The sequence below is a fragment of the Dendrobates tinctorius genome, unplaced genomic scaffold (assembly GCF_039654945.1).
Source record: "Dendrobates tinctorius isolate UK_male_01 unplaced genomic scaffold, ASM3965494v1 ptg000064l, whole genome shotgun sequence".
Classification (NCBI taxonomy): Eukaryota; Metazoa; Chordata; class Amphibia; order Anura; family Dendrobatidae; genus Dendrobates; species Dendrobates tinctorius.
Window position 1 is genome coordinate 69,159,849 of NW_027361732.1, and position 13,548 is coordinate 69,173,396.

Genomic DNA, 13,548 nt, shown 5'->3' on the forward strand with positions numbered 1-13,548 from the left:
AACCTGATGGAACTGGAGAGGATCTGCAAGGAAGAATGGCAGAGGATCCACAAATCCAGGTGTGAAAAACTTGTTGTATCATTCCCAAGAAGCCTAATGGCTGTACTAGCTCAAAAGGGTGCTTCTACTCATTACTGAGCAAAGGGTATGAATACTTATGACCATGTGATATTTTGTTTTTTCTTTTTTAATAAATTAGCAAAAATTTCTACATTTGCTTTTTTTCCAGTCAAGATAGGATGCAGAGTGTGCATTAATGAGAAAAAAAATGAACTTTTTGGAATTTACCAAATGGCTGCAATGAAACAAAGAGTGAAAAATTTAAAGAGGGCTGAATACTTTCCGTATACACTGTATTTCAAAGATTTACACGGAAACCCCGATGTAAGAGCTCAGAGTAGAGCGCAGGATAAATGTGAGCCAAACCTTAATGCCATCTTTGGGAGGCAGAATGAACAAATCAATAGTGGGTCAAGAATTGGTTTTATATTTTTATGCAGTTCCTTGTGCGGTAAAAGTGATTAGAACAACTTTATTCTGCAGGTCGGTGCAATTTCAGCGATACCAGTATTTTATCGGGGTTTTGTGCTTGGCTGCTGTCATACACTAAAAGATGTTTTTTTTAGTGCAAAAACTAGTTTTTGCATTGCCATATTTTGAGAGCTATAGTTTTTCCATATTTCTTCAAGCAGAGTCATGTGAGGGCTTGCTTTTTTCCAGGACGAGTTGGTTTTTATTGGTACCATTTTCAGTGACATAACATTTTTTTGACTGAGCTCTATTCTGATTTTGGGAGACAGAATATACTAAAAACAGAAATTCTGGATTTTTTAAAAACTTTTATGCCTTTCTGCATGTGGAAAAATTGTTAAGACAGCTTTATTCTTCAGCTCAGTATGATTACATTGATACCAAATTTATATTTTTTTACGTTTTGGCGCTTTTACATAGTAAAAACTTTTATAGAAAAAATTACTTAAAATAGAAATTTATCATCACAATATTTTTTATCGGATTTAAAAAAAAAATATAAAAAAAATATTATATATATATATATATATATATATATATATATATATATATATATATATATATATTTTACTTAAAATCTCCCCACCTGCCTACATTCTAAATGCTGTCATCTTTCGTGGTTGCATTATTAATGGGATTAAAGTGTCGGTAGCAGTGAATCAGCTGACACATGGCAGACTCTATGCGCACATAATCGCCTCGACATACTCAGTACTTCTTAGGTCGGTAAATACCAGCCAACCAAGACGTACTCAGTATGTATAAAGTCGTGAAGGAATTAAAAATATATAGAAATCTTACAATTTTCACACTATAAGCACTCATATTAGGCACAAGACATTTTTGCAGTCTCATTATCATCATTGACAGGATAGTAATGAAAGTCAACAATTCCAAACACAATAGACAACAAAGGATCAACCATAATTTAATTCACAGTTCACCCTCTCTTTATAATGATCCTTGACAAGATTAGAGACTGTCCAATTTAGGCAGACCGTGCTTCAGATGTGCGCGGAATGATCTGTGATGGATCGTTCGTTCAGTGAGCAAAGATTTCCATTGTTCTCAGCAGCACAGGTCCTGTTTTCATTGAAGGATTTGCTGCTGAGAATGACGATCTTTTGTGCAGCCCAAAATATAATTTCACCTGAACGAATGAGCATTCTGTTCATTTATCAGGTGATCGTCAGTCTGCTTAAACTACATGATCATTGTTAAATGAGAGTTCCTAGGAATATGCTAACGAATACCGTATACACTCGTGTATAAGCCGAGATTTTAATTTTTTGTGTGCTGAAAATGCCCCTCTCAGCTTATACACAAGTCATTGTCGGCGGGGGAACAGAAGACATCATGCTCACCCTCCTCGTGTCATCGCTGCATATCAGTCCCTGCATCTCGGGCACCGGCATCTCTCTTTTCCCGTCTTCTTCCTTCCTGTGCTGAATATGCACGCTTCTCCTCTCCCATAGGCGTGGAGCGCATATTTATTACTTTAATGAGAGGTATCACTGACCGCTCAGCACAGAAAGGAAGACAGGAAGTGAGATGCCGGCGCCTGAGATGCAGGGACCAAGATGCAGCGCCAGGAGGGTGAGTAGCACTGGGGGAGGGTGAGCCATGCGATATTCACCTGTCCCTGTTACACCGCCGCGCTCTGTCTTCCGTGTCCTCTGGCTGTGACGTTCAGGTCAGAGGGCGTGATGACGTGGTTCGTGAGCACACTCTGCCTGAACAGTCACTGCAGAGACCCGTAAGACACAGCGGCGCGCGGCGGTGGAACGGAGACAGGTGAATATCGCAAGTGCTGGGGGACTGAGCCAGCGGCAACAGCAGCACCTGGCCCCCATAGCGTGCCAGTGTCCCAGCCTGCTCAGGACACCGGCACCTGGCCCCCAGCAACGAGAGGCAAGTATATATCTTTTTTTTTTTTTTTTTTATTAAAATCGCAGAAGCAGCATTATATGGGGCATATTTACATATGGACCATCTTATGGGGCGATCATTAACCTTTGCGCAGCATTATATGGGGCATATTTTAATATGGAGCAACTTAAGGGGACATCATTAACCTTTATGGAGCATTATATGGGATTATATGAGGCATATGTTTGTATGGAGCATCTTATGGGGTCAATCATGAACTGTATGGAACATTATGGGGCTCCTGATTCAATATGGATAATCAAAAACATTTAACCTACTGATGTCTCAATTTTATTTTTATTGGTATTTTTGAAATTTACCAGTAGCTGCTGCATTTTCCATCCTAGGCTTATATTCGAGTCAATAAGTTTTCCCAGTTTTTTTTTTTATTTTTTTTTTTTGCAAAATTAAGTGCCTCGGCTTATACTCAAGTAAATAAGGTATGTTCACTGCGTTGTTCAATATATATTAGCATTTTGGATCCGCACATATTGACGATTCCTTTGTTGTAAATGGTTTATATTAGAACCTGGTTCATGCATGTCGTTCTATGCTATGGATTTCAGGTTATCTTTATAGTAGATCACACATGCAAATAGCAAATACTTCATCTCTTTTTGATTCTGTAACTTACAGATCATAAATCGGACGCATTGGTCCATGGTTGCTTGTTAGGTGGAGATAAGCCTTATTGTGGGCCTTTTGTTATTCATGTCATTATTTAACTGTTTTTAATCTGTTTGCTGTTTGTTCCAATAAAATTGATTTCTTTTTATTTATGGTAATCCCTGTTTATATAGCATGTGTTTTTTTCTTTCACATCCTAGGAATGCTCATTCAGAATAATCATGGAGTGGAGAACAACCTTCTGGGAAAAAAAAACCAGTTTATTTCCCTCAACAAACCTTAAACAAAGACAATGGGTAGCACAAGGACTTACCAATTGGATTTCTGTCAAAAAACAACACTGGTGCTTGCAAGAGTGACTGGAACATCTGGTTGTGTAATGCCTGGGCAGCAGAGACGAGAACTTGAAATACAAGCAAACTCCGTACAAATCCAAACACAATGGTAGCCGCAGTCACACCTGAAAAATTAGGATGAAGAAAAAGCTGTAAGGCAAACTAATAATTATTCTTCTTTCCAGGTTAGACCCTTTTTTATGAAAGTTAAAGGGGTTTTCTCATGAACAAAAGTTCATTTTAATCAATACAGCTTGGAATAATAAAAACTTCCACAATTGGATGTGTTTAAATAAAAATGTCCCTGTGCTGAGATAATCTTATAAATGTGCCCCTGCTGTGTACTGTATAATGTCTGACCCGGCAGGTACATGGTTAGATCATAGCACAGATCCTGGGCAGGGAGAAAAGCAAAAAAAAAAAAAAGAAGTATACAGACATAACAGCAGCAAGGGATCACGGATGATTCTTTCTGATAGGCCGGAGTCACACAAAACGTATGAAAGAAAAAAATCGTAGTTACTTACCGATAACGGTATTTCTCTGATCCCATGACGGCACCACGGAGAGAGGGATCCGCCCTCAGGGACAGGAAACCTACAGATGAAAAAGACGGTACCTCTCTCCCACATCAGTTGGTTTACAGAGCATTACGCAGAACTTTCAGCTGCAACTCAAATGGTTAAAATAAACCAAAATTAATCAAATTACTCAACTTAAGCTTCATAGAGGCACCGTGTGGCTAAGTACTAAAGCTAACTACCTCACTCTAATGTGCACACCTGTGTGTGTGTGAAAGGGAGGGGATGTACAGGTGCCGTCATGGGATCAGAGAAATACCGTTATCGGTAAGTAACTACGATTTTCTCTTTCCCCCATGACGGCACCACGGAGAGAATTACAAAGATTGTACATCTAGGGAGGGACCACCGCTTCCAGAACCCTTTTCTCAAAGGTGAGATCTGAAGAGGAGGTCAAGTCTAGACGGTAATGTCTGAAAAATGTAGAGGGGGAAGACCAAGTGGCAGCTCTACATATCTGTTCTATTGAAGCGCCGGCTTTCTCCGCCCAAGATAATGCCACTGCCCTGGTTGAATGGGCCCTTATGTCCTCCGGGATGGCCGCCCCGCAGGAGAAGTAGGATAGGGTGATGGCCTCTCTTATCCACCTCGCCAGTGTGGCCTTCTATGCTTTTTGACCCTTTCGAGGACCCTGAAAACAGACAAACAGAGCCCTATCCTTCCTAAACTCCATTGTGGTTGTTAAATACTGGACCAGGCATCTTTTTACGTCTAAAGTGTGACATAGTTCCTCTGTTTTGTTTTTGGGATTGGGACAGAAGGAGGGTAGGGAGATTTCCTGGGTCCTATGAAACTGTGAGGACACCTTGGGGAGATATGCTGGGTCGGTTCTACCCTATCATCCAGAACTTGCGTGAAGGGTGAGTAGGCAGACAAAGCTTGTATATCACTAATGCGGTGGGCGGAAGTTAAGGTTACGAGGAGGCAGGTCTTAAGGGACAATATTTTTAAGGGAGCCTCCGCCAGGGGTTCGAAGGGAGATTTGGTTAGTGCGTTCAATACTAGGTTTAGATCCTGGGGGGGGGGGGGGGTGGTACTTAGGGGGATGAGCCTAGATCTACTTGCGGCCCTAATGAACCTCCTAGACCCACCGATTCCCGGCTAAGTCATGATTGTACAAAGCTCCAAAGGCCGCCACCTGTACTTTCAGGGTGCTTGTAGCTAGTCCCTTTTCCAACCCCTTCTGTAGGAATTCCAGAATTTTCAATATTGGGATCACTCCCGTTGGGTCAGAATCTGATATTGCTATGAATTTTTTCCATACTTTCCCATATGCCATAGTGGTTACTGGTTTTCTATTTTGCAGTAACGTGGTTACCAAGTTTGATGAGAAGCCCCTATTGCTTAGAAGTTCCATCTCAAAAGCCAAGCTGTCATGTGTAGGTTTTTTATGCGTGGGTGATACAATGGTCCCTGGGATAGAAGGTCTGGAGTTTCTGGCAGAACCCAGGGGTCTGTCACGGACATTCTTCTCAGCCAGGGGAACCATATTCTCCGGGGCCAGAAGGGTGCTATTATACTACTGTCGCTTTGTTCCCCTGTATTTTCCTCAGTACTAAGGGAATGAGAGATATTGGAGGGAAAGCGTAAGCCAGATGGTAATCCCAGGGAACCGTGAAGGCATCTAGAGCTACTGGGCCCCCCGGGGATCTATTGAGCAGAAGATTTCCAATTTCCGGTTCTGACTGTTTGCAAATAAGTCTATTTCTGGCCGGCCCCAGAGGTTCACGATCTGGTTGAAGATTGACTGGCTTAGTTCCCACTCCCCTGCTTTAGTCGTGTTCTGCTCAAGAAGTCTGCTGTTCGGTTTTCCGACCCTTTTATGTGGAGGGCTGTCAGGGATTCCAGATTGTGTTCCGCTAGGTGAAAGATGGATTTTGTTACTTCCATCAGAGCTCGAGATCTGGTGCCTCCCTGGTGGTTTAGATATGCTACCACAACTTGGTTGTCTGAAAAGACCCTTATGTGTTGGGAGGAAGTGAGCCTAGAAAATGAACGAGAGCTAGCTTCACTGCCAGCAGCTCTTTCATGTTTGAGGAAGCTCTCTTTCTTGAGCCCAGGGCCCTTGCGCTACCTGGCTGCCTAGGTGTGCACCCCACCCCCAGGGGCTTGCATCTGTGGTTAAGATCTTTGCCGCTGGTAATGCCCAAGGAACCCCCTTGGTTAGATTGGCTGGGTCTGTCCACCACGCTAAGGAGTGTATTGTGTTTGGTGAGATGTTTAACCGCCTGTCTAAATTCCCATGTAGGGAAACGTCTGCGTCTAATATTTCCCACTGTAAGACTCGTGTGTGGCTTTGTGCTCACTGTACTGCTGGCATGCAGGCTGTCATTGACCCCAATAGAGACATTGCCTTTCTCAGGGTAGTTACTGGGGAAGCCATCATTTGTGACACCATCTGTGTCATCTTCTGAATCTTCGCCTGTGGAAGGTAACATTTTTGTTCGGTTGAGTCCAGTATTATTCCCAAGTATTCCTGTACCTGACTTGGTACGAGTTTGGATTTGGGTAAATTCCGCATCCATCCTAGATTCGTTAGAGATCCCATGACCATGTCCAATTGTTGTTTGCAGTGGTGAAAGGTGACGCCCACTACTAACAGATCGTCCAGGTAAGGGACTATCAGGATGTTTTGCTCTCTTATGTGGGCCATTACTTCCGACATTATCTTTGCAAATACTCTTGGGGCAATAGCTAGCCCGAAGGGGAGAGCTCTGAACTGATAATGTTTTATCTCCCCCTGGATTGTCACTGCCACCCTGAGGTATTTCCTGCGGTCTTTGTGAATAGGTACATGGTAGTATGCGTCTCTCAGGTCTAATACAGCCATGAAGCATGATGGGGGAAGCAATTTTACACAAGATTTTATTGTTTCCATCTTGAAACGCTGAATTTCCAGGAACTTGTTTAGTCTTTTTAGATTTATTATGGCCCTGTATGTTCCGACTGGCTTTCTGTGGAGAAAGAGAGGGGAATAGAAGCCTTTGCCTCTGTCCTGGGAGGGGACTTCTTGTAGTACCCCTTTTTCCCTCAGGTTCGCGACCTCTTGTTGTAGAGCCAGCTGCTCGTGTGATGTCTTTTGGGGCGTTATTACGAAAAAATGGTTGGGGAGGGTATTGAATTTTAGCCTCAGTCCTTCTTTTACTATGCTCAGGATCCACGGGCTCGTGGATATCTTTTCCCAGGCCTGGAAGAAGTAGGACAATCTTCCCCCGACCCGGGGGGCACCTTCATTGTGGCTTTTTGTTATCGGGGGGCTTGTTGAACAAAGCCTTTGTTCTTATTTCTTTTATCCTCCCAATCTTCCCTGTTTCCTTTTGGGGGTCTTCGCCGCATGAATCTTCTGTTCCGAAAAGGCCGTTTGTATGACTGATTAGGGAAACCGGGAAAGGATTTTTTTCTTGTCCCCTGCCTTCTCCAAGATGTCGTCTAACGTTGGGCCAAATAAAAACTCTCCCTCACATGGGATTGCGCACAATTTGGTTTTAGTCTGCAGATCTCCTGGCCAGCATTTTAGCCATAAGGCGCGTCTCGTGGCATTTGAGAAGGAGGCCGCTCTGGCCGCCAACCTAGTTGAGTCTACCGACGCATCCGCCAGGAAGGCTGCTGCTCCTTTCATTACAGAAACTGACCTTTGTATTGTTTCTCTTGGGACTTTCCCTTTTATTTGGGAATCTAAGTGATCTAACCAGACCATTAGGGCGCGTGCCGTGCCGTGCATGTGGCTGCTATGGCTGGCTTTAGTCCCCCTCCTGCCGCCTCCCAAGCGTTTTTCAGAAAGCTTTCTGCCTTTTTATCCATTGGGTCCCTCAGGGTACCCATATCTTCGAAGGGCAGGGCAAATTTTTTAGAAGCCTTTGCAACCGCTACATCCAGTTTAGGTGCTTTATAGGGAGCAGGCCGGATCATCAAAAGGGTATTTTCTTTTGGGTGTTAGGAGGGCTTTCTTGTCTGGCTTTTTCCACTCTCGTTTAATTAGAGAGTGGATTTTCTCAATCACCGGAAAAACTCTCCGTTTTTTTTGTTCCAGTCCACTGAACATCAACTCTTCCACCGTTTTTTTAGGGAGTTAGTCTACCAGCCCCATAGTTGTCCTCACGGCTTTTACTAGTGCGTCCGTCTCATCAATAGGGAAGCAGCTGTGTCCCCCTTCTGAGGAGGATGATGATGACTGGGAGGATGATGAACAACTTAAGTTAGATGTTTCACTCCCTGACCCACTAGTACTGGGCTCCGGAGATCTATGCCTGGACCTGCGGTTTTTTCTTAGTGGTTCTAGCGCCCTTGAGGGCGTCCTCTACCTGGGTCCTTATCAATGTTTTGAGGTCTGAAGCAAACCTCGGAGATTCCTCCTGTATAGTCTGCTCTATGCACGCTGCGCAGAGCTTTTTTTGCCATGTAGGGGGCAGCTCTTCCGTGCATATAGCACATACCATGTGCTTGGATTTTGCTGTGCACTTGCGCCCCTGAAAAGAAAAAATTAATAATCGCACATTAGCGAGCAGCCGTTCAGGGAGATCACTCACCCCCTTGTGGAACGAGAGATACCGTCTCGGGCGTAGGGATTATTTCCACCGCTGAATCCACTTCTGGCTGTGACGTCATCGTGGAGCTTTGGCTGTGCCGCGATCCTGTATGACCACTGCTGCGAGGAGTCGCGCTGGCGCTGCTCTTGTGACTGCTGCCACCCCTGCTTCGGGGATCGCTGCCGCGTCTCCTTCTCTCTCTGAGGCTTTCCACTCATAGTGATCGCCTCTCCTCTTTTAGTGGGGCTTTAATATATTTTTTTTTAATTTGTTGCCTCCCTCCCGCTGTCCGAGTCCTCGTCGGAAGTGACGCCGGCGCATGCGTACTGCGGTATCTCCCAGCAGTGCACTGTGCCTCCTTAAGAAAGCTGCTGCTCGCGCGCCCGGTACCGGCGTCCAGCGCCCTCCAGCAGCCCGCGGTGACCGCCGCCACCCCCATCGCTGCAAGCCCTGTGGGCTTATACCTCGCGGCTCCCGGTGGCCGCCGCCACCTCCTCTGGGCCGCTCTCGGGTCCTGCACCTTTTGAGGTCCCGGTGGCCGCCGCCATCCTCTGCACACTCTGGGTGTGGCGCTCGGCGGGGGGGCTCTCCCTGAGTGACCGCCGTCACTCTCTTAAAGAAGGCAGCAACCTCCCCCTTTTTTTTTTTTTTTCATTTCTTCTTTCTGGGATCGGAAGGCTTCGTCCAAGGATCTTCGCTGCCTCTCCCCCACTCACCCAGAGGACCCGCCGACCCCGGTGGTGGTGCTATGGGGGAAGCCTGCGCAAGGCCTCAACCCAGCTGAGGCAGGGAGCCCCCACTACCTATAACCGGGCTGGCTCGGTCCCCGGAATCCCACGTCGACTGCAGGTACGTGCTGTAGGTGCCTCGTCAGGGACAGGAAACCAACTGATGTGGGAGAGAGGTACCGCCTTTTTCATCTGTAGGTTTCCTGTCCCTGAGGGCGGATCCCTCTCTCCGTGGTGCCGTCATGGGGGAAAGAGAAAATCGGTTGATCGAGTCTCCCTGCCGAGATTGTAATGCAAGTGTCATGGGAGTACAATCTGATTTTTCACACCTAGCAACCGATTAACATCCGAATGAAGTGCAATTGCTATCCAATTGCAAAGTGATTTTAACATGAATTTTTACACAGAGCAATTCTCTAAGCCATTTACACATCGTTTTAAAAAGGAAAAATTGGTCAAAACATACTATATATAAATAGATAAAATAAAAGCCAGCAATTCATGTAAAGTAGAAATCAGTAAAATCACAGCGTGACAGGTTAGAATAGAATTGATATATACACAAAGAATAAATAGATATATAGAGGTCAGTGACACACACATACATAATAAATATATATATATATATATATATATATACACACACACACATATATATACACACATATATATATATATATATATATATATATATATATATATATATATATATACACACACACACACATACATTTTATATATACACACACTGCTCAAAAAAAATAAAGGGAATACTTAAACAACACAATGTAACTCCAAGTCAATCACACTTCATGGGATATTAAAAATGAGTAATGTAAATTAAAATTATGTTTTATTGCTCTCAATGCATTACATGTGTAATGAATAAAGACTTGCAACGGAATTTGACATTCAGTGATATCTAGGATGTGTTCCCTTTATTTTTTTGAGCAGTATATTATTGTTTGAGCATGAGGGCCCAACGTCCAACACAGTACAGGATGCTTGGCATTTGCCAAAGAACACCAGGATTGGCAAATTTGCCACTGGCGCCTTGTGCTCTTCACAGATGAAAGCAGGTTCACACTAAGCACATGTGACAGACGTGACAGAGTCTGGAGACACCGTGGAGAGCGATCTGCTGCCTGCAACATCCTTCAGCATGACCGGTTTGACAGTGGGTCAGTAATGGTGTGGGGTTTCATTTCTTTGGAGGGCCGCACAGTGTTGGGCTGTGAGCACAACCCCCATCTGTGGACGTCGGGCACTCAGACCATCCTCATGGAGTCGGTTTCTAACCGTTTGTGCAGACACATGCACATTTGTGGCCTGCTGGAAGTCATTTTGCAGGGCTCTGGCAGTGCTCCTCCTATTCCTCCTTGCACAAAGGCTGAGGTAGCGGTTCTGCTGCTGGGTTGTTGCCCTCCTACGGTCCCCTCCACGTCTCCTGATGTACTGGCTTGTCTCCTGGTAGCGACTCCAGCCTCTGGACACTACGCTGACAGACACCGCAAACCTTCTTGCCACAGCTCGCATTGATGTGCCATCCTGGATGAGCTGCACTACCTGAGCCACTTGTATGGGTTGTAGAGTCCGTCCCATGCCACCACGAGTGTGAAAGCCCAACCAACACTCAAAAGTGACCAAAACATCAGCCAGAAAGCATGGGTACTGAGATGTGGTCTGTGGTCCCCACCTGCAGAACCACTCCTTAATTGAGGGTGTCTTGATAATTGCGAATAATTTCCATCTGTTGTCTATTCCATTTGCACAACAGCATGTGAAATTGATTATCAATCAGTGTTGCTTCCTAAGTGGACAGTTTGATTTACTTGGAGTTTTTTCCAATGAAGCCAACATTAAATGATTCAGAAATACACTCTATACATTGCTAATGTGGTAAATGACTTCTAGCTGCAAACGTCTGGTTTGAATTGCAATATTTTCAAAGGTGTATGGAGGCCCATTTCCAACAACTATCACTCCAGTGTTCTTATGGTACTTTGTTTGCTAACTGTGTAAGAAGGCTAATGGGTGGTTAGAATACCCTTGAAAACCCTTGTGTAAGTATGTTAGCACAGCTGAAAACAATTTGGCTGATTAGAGAAGATATAAACCTGACCTTCCTTTGAGCTAGTTGAGAATCTGGAGCATTTCATTTGTTGGTTCCATTAAACTCTCAAAATGGCCAGAAAAAAAAAAAAAGAACTTTCAAGTGAAACTTGACAGTCTATTCTTGTTCTTAGAAATGAAGGATATTCCATGCGAGAAATTGCCAAGAAACTGAAGATTTCCTACAACGGTGTGTACTACTCCCTTCAGAGGAGAGCAGAAACAGGCTGTAACCAGAGTAGAAAGAGAAGTGGGAGGCCCCGCTGCAAAACTGAGCAACAAGACAAGTACATTAGAGTCTGTAGTTTGAGAAATCGACACCTCACAGGTCCTCAACTGGCAGCTTCATTAAATAGTACACGCAAAACGCCAGTGTCAACGTCTACAGTGAAGTGGCGACTCCAGGATGCTGGCCTTCAGGGCAGAGTGGCAAAGAAAAAGCCATATCTGAGACTGGCTAATAAAAGGAAAAGATTAATATGGGCAAAAGAACACAGACATTGGACAGAGGAAGATAGGAAAAAAGTGTTATGGACAGACGAATCCAAGTTTGAGGTGTTTGGATCAAACAGAAGGACTGAAAAGATGCTGGAAGAGTGCCTGATGCCATCTGTCAAGCATGGTGGAGGTAATGTGATGGTCTGGGGTTGCTTTGGTGCTGGTAAAGTGGGAGATTTGTACAAGGTAAAAGATGTTGAATAAGGAAAGCTATTACTCCATTTTGCAATACCATGCCATACCCTGTTGAGAGCGACTGATTGGAGCTAATTTCATCCTACAACAGGACAATGACCCAAAGCACACCTCCAAATTATGCAAGAACTATTTAGGGAAGAAGCAGGTATTCGATCTGTAATAGAGTGGCCAGCGCAGTCACCAGATCTCAACCCCATTGAGCTGTTGTGGGAGCAGCTTGACCGTATGGTACACAAAAAGTGCCCATCAAGACAAACCAACTTGTGGGAGGGGCTTCTGGAAGTATGGGGTGAAAGGTCTCCAGATTACCTCAGCAAATTAACTGCTAGAATGCCAAAGGTCTGCAATACTGTAATTGCTGCAAAGGGAGCATTCTTTGATGAAAGCAAAGTTTGAAGGAGAAAATTATTATTTCAAAAAATGACTTGGTTCCCCCTATAATTAATAACCAAGCAAAGGCTATTCAGATAGCTGCGGGCTGATATTAACCCCTTTCTGCCAGCTAACGGGATAGTACGTCAGCTTGCAGTATCCCCTGCTTTGATGAGAAATCCGGCGGTGAGCCCGCATCAAGGCGGGACATGTCAGCTGTTCAAAACAGCTAACATGTGCCCACAATAGGCGCAATCGTGATCCGCCTGCGCCTATTAACTAGTTAAATGCCACTGTCAAACGCTGACAGCGGCATTTAACAAGCGCTCCTAGCCGTGCGGCCGGAATTACACGCGCACCACTGACCCCGTCACATGATCGGAGGTCATCGGTGCGTTTTTATAACAACCAGAGGTCCCTGTGGTCAGCGCTCATAGCAATGCAGTCATTCTGCTACATAGAGGTGATCTGTGCATCACCTCTATGTAGCAGAGACGATTGAGCAGTAGCAGCTTCTAGCCTTCCATGGAGACTAAAAGTTCAAATCAACCCCCTTTCGCCCCCTTCAAAATAAAACAATTAAAAAAAAATCAAACCTACACATATTTGGTATTGCCACATTCAGAATCACCCGATCTATCAATAAAAAAAGGATGAACCTTATTGCTAAACGGTGTAGCCAGAAAAAAATCGAAAAGCCAGAATTACCTTTTTTTGGTCGCCGCGACATTAAAGTGCAACAATGGGTGATCAAAAGATCGTATCCACACAAAAGTGGTATCATTAAAAACATCAACTCGGCACGCAAAAAATAAGCCCTCACCCAACCCCGAGATCACGAAAAATGGAGACGCTACGGGTATCGAAAAATGTCAATTTTTTTTTTTTTTTTTCTTTTTAAACTTTGGAATTTTCTTCACTACTTACTTAAAAAAGAATCTAGACATGTTTGGTGTCTATCAATGCGTAATGACCCAGAGAATCATAATGGCAGATCAGTTTTAGCATTTAGTGAACCTAGCAAAAAAAGCCAAATCAAAAAACAAGTGTGGGACTGTACTTTTTTTGCAATTTCACTGCACTTGGAATTCTTTTCCCATTTTCGAGTACT

The 13,548-nt window shown here is 44.3% G+C and overlaps 1 protein-coding gene across 1 annotated transcript in view; it reads right to left on the bottom strand.

Annotated features, from left to right (window-relative positions):
• The window catches only part of ABCC4 (ATP binding cassette subfamily C member 4 (PEL blood group)), a gene marked incomplete at its 5' end in the record, with an annotated part of 231,070 nt that overhangs the window by 180,612 nt on the left and 36,910 nt on the right, over positions 1-13,548 (bottom strand). The window contains one exon of the mRNA XM_073580457.1: positions 3,401-3,547. Coding sequence (XP_073436558.1) covers positions 3,401-3,547 — 147 coding nt within the window. The remainder of the gene's footprint in view (positions 1-3,400; positions 3,548-13,548) is intronic.